This window comes from Orycteropus afer, unplaced genomic scaffold (assembly GCF_000298275.1).
Source record: "Orycteropus afer afer isolate SDZICR_OR568_19922 unplaced genomic scaffold, OryAfe1.0 scaffold00071, whole genome shotgun sequence".
NCBI lineage: Eukaryota > Metazoa > Chordata > Mammalia > Tubulidentata > Orycteropodidae > Orycteropus > Orycteropus afer.
Window position 1 is genome coordinate 2,936,726 of NW_006921658.1, and position 11,175 is coordinate 2,947,900.

An 11,175-nucleotide genomic window follows, 5' to 3' on the forward strand; every position below is an offset into this window, starting at 1 on the left:
AAACCCACCAGCCACTCCTCGGAAGGAAGGTTGGGCAATCCTACTTCCGTAGTGATACTGCCTCGGAAACCCAAGGATGGGTCGCTATGAGTCGGGTTTGACTCGACAGCACATAACAACAACAACAACAACAACATCCTTTTGCAGTGGAATCGGCTCCTTGGTGGTTTTTGGGGATTCAAGATCTGGGTGCAACAGTACAATCACATGTCAAGTTCTTGCCACATGTGGCCAGGGCCTCAAGTGTTGGATAGTGCAGATATAGAACATTTCTGTCATTATGGTAGGTTTTGCTGGGGAGCCTATACACTGCTTTACACAGGGCTTCTACCTCTGCTTCCAAGTTCTTCACTTGAGGTTCCTGAGTGATCACTGTAGTCAGAAGAGGAGGCTGTGATTCACAGCCCTATCATTTACTGGCCTGTTCCCTGGACAAATTAATCTCCCTGCACCTTAATTTCCTCATTTGTAAAAGGGGGATGATAATGATAATAAACACTGCAGAGTTATTCTGAGAACTTAATGAGATGATGCATATGAAAGTACTTTGTAATTTGTATAGTGATATACCAATTACAGTTATTAGTCCATTCTACTTCTCCATGATTATCAATCACACTTATTTAAAGCTCAGGCTTACCATCAAATTCTTTCCAAGTATTCACTTTCCTTTGCCTTCAATCACCAGTCTTCTTAAATCTGTTTGTTTGTTTGTTTTGTAGATTGGGGACAGTGGGGAGCTTACTCTTTCAGTGACCTCTAAATATGCTACTATTCTGCTATGAGTATGTAGATCCAGGCGATTTTCTCAGGTTTTTGCTCAGATGGGCAAAGACAATGTCCACATTTATTTTGGGAATGCCTCAAATACTCAAACATCATGACATGTATAAATAGATAAACAAATTTTTAGGATACTATCTTTGATTCTAATGCTTGGTCTCCAGAGAAATATGTGTGTGTGTGTGTGTGTGTGAAGAAAAATATATATGTATAAGCTAGTAGAGTTGAAAGTGTGCAAAAAACGATGCTACCAAAAAGGAAAATGGTACTTGTAGTATCCTCAGTACCTAAACCAAAATTTAGAGCTCAAATTTTAGTTTATCGTGTTTTTCTTGGAACTCTCTTCTATGTAAGGTGGAAGTACCAGGTAGATTAATTTCCAATAACTGGTTGAGGAATAAACATTTTATTGACTTTGACTTGATGCTTCTTGAACAGTCTTAATCATTAGGAGATAAGGGAGTGAGCAGGACTTCACATGGGACCCAGAGAAGGGACACTGCAGACTTCAACAGCTTAAAAAATTAAGTCACATTGACAGAACAGCATTGAATTTATATTTTTAAGCTACCAAACTTTTAGAAAGTATCATTTCAAAATAAAACCTCTTTGAGGCTTGGTGAAATCACAAGTACTGCTTCTGGCCCACCAAGAATTTGTAAATATTTCAGGATGATAGGTTTCATATTGGACCCACTGGTCACTTTTCTTCACTTTTATTGAATTTCGCTTTCCAACAGACGGTCTTATGGGCAAGTGATGCTTTTCTAACAGTTATTTCTCCCACATTAGTCAATCTGGCAGAGCTGACCATAAGGGAATGGGGCTGTGTTGTGCTTCAAAGAAATTTAATCTACGAGACCATTTAGAGTCTAAATGCCTCACTTGGGGCTGTCAGAGGGACAGGTGGTATGGCTCTTCCTACCAGTAACTGCTGCAGCCCGGCGCCAATCACATCCTGCAGGTTTGTTTTGTCCTCTGGGCCCACGGCTTGTTTGTACTGCCACTTTTCAGGTACGAAGGGCCACTTCATTTCCTTTGCCTCCTGGATCAGTGTCCTTAACTCGCTGGGGAGTAAAGCTGAAAAGGTCAGAGTTCAGGTAAGAAAACTGCTGTCAAAGAAAAGGCTGTTGAGCTACCAATGTTATGATGAAGCACTTCAGCTGCAAAAAAAAAAAGAAAAAAAAATTCCCTACCTATTGCTGGCTGGTCTAAGCAGTTGGTTCTGACTCAAAGAATAATAGCACAGAGCTATCTGTCAAGGGTGGCCTTAGTCTATTTTGCCCTACAGGTAAATTGGGGTAGTCAGGCATTAAAAAAGGTTTTTAGCAGGAAGTAAAGCACTTCACTGACTATCTCTGCATGAAGAATCAGAGAAAGGAATGAAGGAAATATTATTTTCCCTGTAAAATGAGAAAGCGACTAGGATGGAATGGCATTTTAGGTTTGTGGAAGCCAGATAATGCAGCGTCAATTTGCACAATCCTTTTTGGCTTCTTCAAGACCTCATCTTTATCTTGTACTTTCACTATGGACTGCATTAGCACAGAGAAAATAAGTATTAAAGATACAAATTAGGATTTAAATGGTACCTCTTAATCATGGAGATGGCCCTCCATGATTAGATATTAATAGATATGTTAAATCTGTTACTGGGCAACAAATCTACTTATAAAGGTTCACAATCCCCTGTCCAAGTTTCAGTAATCAAAAAATTTCTAAAAACTGAAAGATTTTTCTTAAGTTTGGCACCAAAACCAAACCTGAATTGATTAGAGGCTATAGTTTTGCTTATACTTAAAAAAAAAATTTAATTAATTTTTATTGTTTTTAAAATATAGATAACACAACATTTGCCTATAATTCAGTCATGAGTTTGATATATCATGTATATAATTCAGTGAGATTAACTACAGTAATCATGTGCAACCATCACCAATATCCTTTGTCAAATTTTCCTTCTCCATTAGCAAAAACTCAATGCTTCCAAAACAGTAGCTGCCCCCATTTCACCTCCCTTCTATCCCTGGTATCCACTATTAAATTCTGTTTTCATAGGTGTGTTTATTCTAGGTGCTTCACATTGGTGAGATCATGTAATATTTGTGCTTTTATAATTGACCTGTTTCACATATAATATATTATTCTGATGTAAAATGAAATGTAGTCCTGATATATGTCACAACATGGATGAACCTTGAAAACATTATGCTGAATGAAATACGGCCTTGTTTATCTCAGTGTGATTACTTACAAATTTTGCTGCAAAAATTTTAATGAGTTTGATTACAGCTGCTGCTTCAACTTTTGTTGGAGTGTGAATGCAACATACTACCTTCCTAACATTTGAAAAGTTCTGAATTCTGAAACACATATGACCCTTAGAGTTTTGGACAAGAGATTGTGGTCAGCAGTTCAAACTCATCAGTTGCTCCATAGCAGATAGACCTAGCAATCTGCTTTGATAAGATTTCAGCCTAGAAAACCCTACGGGACAGTTTTAAGGTATCCTATATGGTGACTATGAGTTGGAATTGACTTGATAGCACAAGCAACATATATGACATATACTAGCTATATAAATCTCTAAGTACTTGTCTCACAGTCAATTTAGACTTAACATATCTAAATTCTGATTGTATGCCCAACTCTCCACACTCTTTATTGTGGTGAACTTTTATCTGAACCCTTTTTTTCTAACTCAGGTTATTATTTGTTTCCTCCTTGTATTCTCTATTGTGAATGATAGGGCCATCCATTGAGTCATCCAAATCAGAAACAAATTCGGAAGCCATTCTAGTCTTTTGTTTTCTTTCATTCCCTGAATCTAATTGTATCAAATCCTGTAGACTCTAAAACCCATTAATTTCTGCCTCTCCATTCTAAGCTACTTTTGCCCAAATTATTGCTTCCAGTGTCTTTTTGTAAAACACAGAATGGATCAGGCCATTGCTCTGCATAACATTCTTCAAATATTTTCCACATGCTATCCCTGCATAGTGCTTAAGGCACTTGACTGCTAACCAGAAGGCTGGCGGTTCAAACCCACCAGCCACTCCTCAGAAGGAAGGTTGGGCAATCTACTTCCGTAGTGATACTGCCTCAGAAACCCAAGGAGGGGTCGCTATGAGTCAGGTCCGACTTGACGGCATATAACAACAACAATAACATCCCTGCTGTCAGGATTGCCATTTCTCCAACCTCTTCATGATAGAGCTCAAGTCCACTAACTTCAGCATTCAACAAAAACATTGCTGCATCTTGTAATCTGCCAAGACCTCATAGTAGTAAGAGATATCTCCAAAAGCACAGGTGTCTGTTCCTTTTAGCATTCATCCCACCACTCTGCATCCATCTCTCTCTCTCACTAGACTGAGAATCATGTTTCATGTCTTCTGTAAATCACACCATAATGATGAAGTATTCAGTCTTATGTTGACATGAAATGTGCTAAAAAAAGCAACAGAGAAATAACAGAGAGGGCAAGAAACAAAAAGGGAATGGAGAAAATCTAACTCTGTCATGATTCATGATGCTTTCTGTGACCTTGCTACCACCAGACAAATGTAAAGAAATCTGTGTTAATAAGGTGGGGAGGGACTGGCTAGCACTGAAGGAATATCAGATGGGCCATGCCAATGAATGATCTGGATTGATTACTAAGGATGACATACAAGTATCACACTGAAATCATTCCCCCTATTCAGCAACTTAGAACTACTGAGCACCTACTCCAATGCGTCAGTTTTCCTCCAATGAAAACAGAGTGACAAGATTAGGGACTTACATAGTCACGTTTGGCTGGAAAGCTTGGACCTCTTACAGCCACTAACTAAATTTCAACGTCTGAATAAGTTTGCAATGTATCTGTAGAGAAAATTCCTTAGAGGACGGTTCTTGGTGGTCCATGAATAGGACTATTCAGTCCTGTGTGCCTCAGACAGTCCTGGTTTATGGCTATTGTCCTGGCATATTTATTAAGAGCATCCCTTTTCACTCTCAAAATTGTCCCAGTTTAACTGATAAATTACACAGACGTGCTATCCATGAGTGAACACAAATAGTCCACGGACAGCAGAAATATGATTTGGGGATTCATGGAATTTCTTCACCATAGTTTGGGACTGAATGGTCCAAACAATTTCAAATTTCTTCATAACAGTGGAGAAAATGTATTCTTTACAACTTCACATCCCCTTATCACTAAGAGTTATGTCAAGACATGGACTCTAGTGGAGACTACTGAAATAAAAGCTGCTTATAAAATGTGTTTTTTAAAAAATACATTTTTAAAATGTATCTCTGTGATACATGCTATGACATAGATGAATGTTGAAAACATTATGCTAAATGAAACAAGCTAGACACAAAAAGACAAATATTGTATACAAAATTGTATAAATATTGTGTGAAATATCTAGACTAGGCAAATGCATAGAGATAGTGGCACTGGGGAGTTACAGCTCAATGAGTACAGAGTTTCTGTTTGGGGTGATGGAAAAGTTTTAGAAATAAATAGTACTGATGGTTCCAAACACTGTAAATTTAATTAATGATGCTGAAAGCACACTTAAAGTGATTAAAGGGACAAATTTCATGTTATATATAATTTAGCACACACAAAGAAATGTCTCTCTAATTAGATTTCAGTTTCTTCTTCATCTCTGGGGAAGTTTCTAGGGCTAGTCACTCATGCTGACAAGGACAATTTCTGAAGGAAAAGAATGGGGTTGGGAGGAGGAGAGTAAAGAATAAAAACCACAGTGCTTGTGTTGCAGAGGCCACTCAACTCACTGTGTCACCATAAGTGATCCTGTGCTAATAATGCCTTTCTCTCAGGCTGATGACATCTCTATAGCACCACCCATCTGTTAAAACTGCTCAGAAAACCTGCCAAGGGAAGGACTGCACCTTGAACTCATTCACCCTGAGCTCCACTCCCTATAGGCACTTCACAGTGGTCAGTTAACACTATGATTGTCACTGGTTCAGCACAGGAGGTTTGGTCCCCCTTTGGTCTGTGGGATTTAGCCAACCCAAGACCATCATCCCCACCCAAAGCAGGAGCCTCCCTGCCTGCCCTGACCACTTACTTTCCCCAGCAGCTACGAAAAGCCATATCTATTTTAGTGATTTTATGGCCATGATCTGCCTTATCTGGAACTAAACTGATTATTTCTCCTGTTCTGTGGCATTTGAGAAGAAAAAAACCAAGATAGTGCTACCTGTTTAGGGGGTTCAGAGTCTTTCTTAGTGAGCACTGAAAGGTTAATGGAATTTGGGTTGAGGAGACAAAGGTTGCAGTGTAGTCAAAGGACAGGAGAAAAAAACTTCAGTAGAAACAACAGAACAGCACACTACCTTGGAAGAGAACTAGGTCCAGTTTTGGGATGTTCTAGAGGTGCCAAGTACCTACCCCTCCCTCCTGGATAACACACACAGGTGTGATCTCAGTTGATTGGCATGTTTATCACTGACAAAGTTGCACATTGATGTATCTGGCTACTGAAGAAAGAAAAACACATGAACTAAGGTTGTTAAATGATTGGATGCAGGACATTTTATTTTGAAAACAGCACAAATGGCAGGTGACAAATAATTAAGTCTTCTATTCGCTAGCTATGAGTCGGTCTGATTTGATGGCAAATAACAACAACAACAATAACAATTGGCTCCTGTAAGTGCCCTTGTAAAAATAGATGTGCCTGGTGGTGTAGTGCCTAAGGCATTTGACTGCTAACCAGAAGGCTGGTGATTCAAACCTACCAGCCACTCCTTGGAAGGAAGATTGGGCAATCTACTTCTGTAGAAATACCATCTCAGCAACCCAAAGAGGGGTCACTATGAGTCAATTTGACTCGACAGCAGTGGTTTTTTTTTTTTTTTTATTTATATATATGAGAATGAGAAGCTCTAGTGGCACAGTGGTTAAGTGTTCATCTCCTAACAGAAAAGTTGGCAGGTCGAACCTACCAGCCACTCTGTTGGAGAAAGAGGAGGCAGTCTGCTTCCATAAAAATTTACAGCCTTAGAAATCCTATGAGGCAATTCCACTCTGTGCTATAGGGTCACTATAAGTCAGAACGGAAAAGATTCTCCTGGAAGGAGAATTTTATGAACAACAACAAAAGAGATTGAGAATATGCATTTTGTATCTTATTTTTGAATCTTATTTCTGGAAAAGAAAAAAAAGCACTAAAACTGTAAAAATAAATAAAAGAAAGTAACAGGGGCACAAGGAAATGGAAAAAAAATTATTAGAATCCTTAAAAAAAAAAAGCTAAGAAAAGAATGTTGCCTTTTCAAAACTGACTAAAGAAGAAATAATAATTGCCTTAATTTTCTAGGTGTTGTAACAGAAAATTCCCAATGACATCTAAAACTATGAATGTGCAAACTATGGAATGAGTGGAAAGCCAAATTATTAAACCTTGCATGATGCAATCAGTACTTATCAATATGAGTGGATTTATTTCACATGTAGCATAAAATGGATTAAAATAAAAAAGAGAGAGGGAGAGACTGGACTGGTGAGATGACATATTTATGGAAACTGTAGAAGCCTATGTGAACCGATGAGGCACAAAATCCTACTTTGAAAAAAAGTATGTGCCACCATTCAGAAGTTGCTTCAATTTTATAATAATTGAAATTTACGTGCACCAGCCAACTTGGACTCTTTGTTCTTCTTGAACTAAACTGTTTCTTGTAGCCTCATGTTTACTGAAGCCTAAAATTAGAACTGACAGCAATTCACTGCAACAAAGTGGGCTTCCTCCCCTGCCCGTCCAGCCACAGCCCATGTCCCATTCATGCCCTAGAAAACCACTCATCTCTCGGTGGTCATCTGCCAAGAGAAGAAAAATAAAGCAGAGATGAGAACATGTCGTTCAGGCAGGGGAGAGGAGCATGAACCTGCTGGCTCACTCCTGGTGTCTCCCATCAGGACCTCACCTCTGCACCGCTGGTCCTCCCTCTTGTCCTCCTCTGACACATCTGATGTCTCTGACAAGAGCTGGTCCAGCACTTCCTTGCACTCTTGCAGTACCACAGCTACAGCTTTTTGATTATTCATGATGATTATCCTCCCTCAGGGTGAATTGGGTGTCCCTGGGTCTGTAGTGATCAATTACCTAGGAAGAGACATTGATTCTCAATAAAGGAGGCCCTTCAAGGCAAGGTACCTGGTGAACAAAAGGGAAGGAAAGATGATTAACAGAAGCATCATCAATTATCTGTAAGAGTCAAGCAGGGAGGGATAATAGAGCAAACACATGAAAATACATGACAGCCCCTGAGGTCTTTATTATGGGAGTGTGTGAGATTACTGCAGGGCCTGGTCTAGATGGGCAGCACCTCAAAGGCATCCAAAAGCAGAAGAGAGAGGATCCTGGGGCAGACTCCCAGTCACTCAGAGTGAAGTCAGTGAAATCACATGGAGCCAAATGAATATACCCTATGATTTATGTACCTTCTGCAGACTTCACCTCAGTGCTTCTGGATCCCAGTAGCACCACACTTTCTGCCTCTCTTGAAGTCTATAGGAAACATCTGGCTAATAGTTCTAATATTCAGAAACAAGCACATGGCAATAGGAAGTTTATCACTCTAATAACCCAGTGCTAGTTTCCCCTGCGAAGTATTCCTCATGGTGTTTAGTATCATATAATTTGGACCAAGATGGGCAATGATAGATGCTGAATTTAAAACTCTTCACTGCCAGGCACAGTGCCAAATAAAACAGAAATGATGTGCCAGAATACTCAATTATTAGATCTATCATGTGTTTGGGTCTATCACGTAGATGGATGGGTCCACTTATATTGCCATTTAACATATGTACAATTGAGGAATTTTCTTATGTAACAATAAGCATGATGTAATGAACTATACAGTCAAAATACCTTCAAGAATAAAACTTACTGACAGCGCAAAAACGCGTGCCAAATAAACAGAAAAAAGGTACTTGATTAACATTTTTTTTGTCCATTTTCCCTCTATTAAAGAACGTACATTGTAAATAAAATGAAATTATTTCATTTCTGACTTTGCCAGAGTGGATGGTGGAGCGCCTGTCTGACCTAGTCACTATTAAAGGGCACGAAGAATTTATTACCAGAAGAAGAGTGTTGGAAAGGAAACAAAGCAACAGATAACCTGGCTCTAGTTCCTCTGTATCTCCGCTTATCCATGCAATGAAGTAATGATTGAAAAAGCTAAAACAGCAATATATGTGTTGGTATCAGAGGTAGAATGTATTCCTCTACCTAACAACTTTACTTTAAGAAGTTGGTTTTCAATCTGAAATAATCAAGACCGTTTTCTCTCTCTCTTTTTTTTCTATTGTATGACTTAACAGGAAAAGAAAATGAAGGATGAGTCAGCTGTGTAATCTAAATTTAGAGTTTCTCATGTTGTCTTGGTTGATAAAATTCTTATGTTCTATTTTTTAAGCACACACACTCATAATTTACTGAGACAGAACTGCCAAAGAAAGGTTTGGGGATGCTACACACTTGTAGTGTTTTATTAAATCATCATATATTTGTTGATGAAAAAGACACAAGCACAGTCCATGAATATAATACAACTTCTGTTTTGTTATACAAAAGAGTATTCACATAAATGAGGAAGCGAACAATTAATCACTGGAAGTATTTAAGCATAAGTTTGATGCCTGCTTTGTTCAGGATATTTCAGAAAGTATTCTTCATGGATTGGATTGTTGGACTCAATAGTTTCCAATGTCTCTTTTAGCTCACATGTCAGTAAGTCACAGTGCATTTGTGGCACAAGCTGCACTTTAGCTTGCATCTCTATGAAAAGAACCAAGCAGTGAGAGCTGGTCAGAATGTTATCCTCATACTACTGTCACAAATAGTGGAGTATATGCCCTTCCCTTCTGCTTATTGCATCCATAAGAGAGCTAATGAATGGACTAGAATTGACAAGAAGCCATGTAGCAACACTATCCCATTCTCACCATTCCTTGAAAAAAGGTGATGATGGCTATAAGAGAAGGTTGATATGGAGAGTGAGAGATACATTTGGTGATGGAGGAGGTAAAGAACAAAGTTTGCTTAGAGTAAGCTGTGGGTGAGTAGGACACTCACTTTTCTTCAAGTCCTAAATTAAAGTGAGAAGATCTTCTTACTGTGAGAAGAAGATGTTCTTTCTTAGGATCCTTTTCGAAGACTTCATATAGAAAGGTTCGTTGTTGTTGTTGTTGTTATGTGCCATCGAGTCCGACCCGACTCATAGCAACCCCTCCTTGGTTTCCAAGGCAGCTTGGTAGGGTGGAGGGTAAACGAAAGAGGGGGAGGCCTTCAACGAGATGGATTGACACAGTGGCTGCAAAGATGGGCTCAAGTATAGCAGGGATTGTGGGGCTGGCGCGGGATGGGGCAGTGTTTCGTTCTGCTGTGCATGGGGTCGCTATGAGTCGAAAACGACTTGACAGCACTTAACAACAACAACAACAAAATCACTACTGAAGTAGATTGCCCAACCTTCCTTCCAGGAAGTGGCTGGTGGGTTTGAACCACCAGCCTCCTGGTTAGCAGTCAAGTGCCTTAGGCACTAAGGAATTATGAAGGAGCCCATGAACAAAGAAATAAAACTGTGCACTATAATATGATTTTCATAGCTTATCATTAAAAGGCTCATCCAAAAAATCAATTGTCCCATTGAGTTGATTGACTCATGGACCCCACGTATGTGAGAATGGAATTGTGCTCTATAGGGTTTTGAATGGATGTTTCTCTGAAGTAGATTGTCAGACCTTTTTTTCCAAGGTGCCTTGGGTGGACTTGAACCTCCAACTATTCTATTAACCATTTGCACCATCCAGAGAGTACAAAGACTTATACTAGTGTTTTATTGGTGTTGTTTTGTCCCCTTAAGATAGAAAGCAGCCTTCCTTTATTGGTAAATGAAATTTTAATTTTTCTGTTTCTGTATGTAATTTACAGCAGAGATAACATATAGGAATGGAAAGAAGACCTAGAAATAGAAAACTGGTACATATAATACTGCTTAATGGACATTTGTTGACTGTTGTTGTTGTTAGGTGCCATTAAGTCATCTCCAACTCATAGTGACTGTGGCAGTTAAATTTGTATGTCAGCTTGACTGGGACTAGTTGAGTGGCTGGGCAGCTGGTGGTAGTTATTTCCCATGATGAGACTGGCAATCAACTCCATGGTGGGGTTTACCACAAGCAGCTGAGTAGATGCCTTTGGGATGGGGTCTGCTTCCTCTTTATATAAGGAGAAGACTTGGGGATAGTCTCTAGCTTATGGCATGCTTGGATCCTGCATGTAGCTATGTCATTGTTCAGCAGCCTGCCATGCTCTGCCGATCTTGGGACTTACAATGGACTTGAATTAATGG

General features: G+C 39.3%; 1 protein-coding gene across 1 annotated transcript in view; it reads right to left on the bottom strand.

Moving 5' to 3' along the window:
* ALPK1 (alpha kinase 1) overlaps nt 1-7,858 on the bottom strand; it is a 118,243-nt gene extending 110,385 nt beyond the window's left edge. The window contains exons 1-2 of the mRNA XM_007940741.1: nt 7,738-7,858; nt 1,709-1,863 (exon numbers count right to left, since the gene is read on the bottom strand). Of these exons, the coding sequence (XP_007938932.1) occupies nt 1,709-1,863; nt 7,738-7,858 (276 nt within the window). The remainder of the gene's footprint in view (nt 1-1,708; nt 1,864-7,737) is intronic.
* Between the last annotated feature and the right edge of the window lie 3,317 nt (nt 7,859-11,175).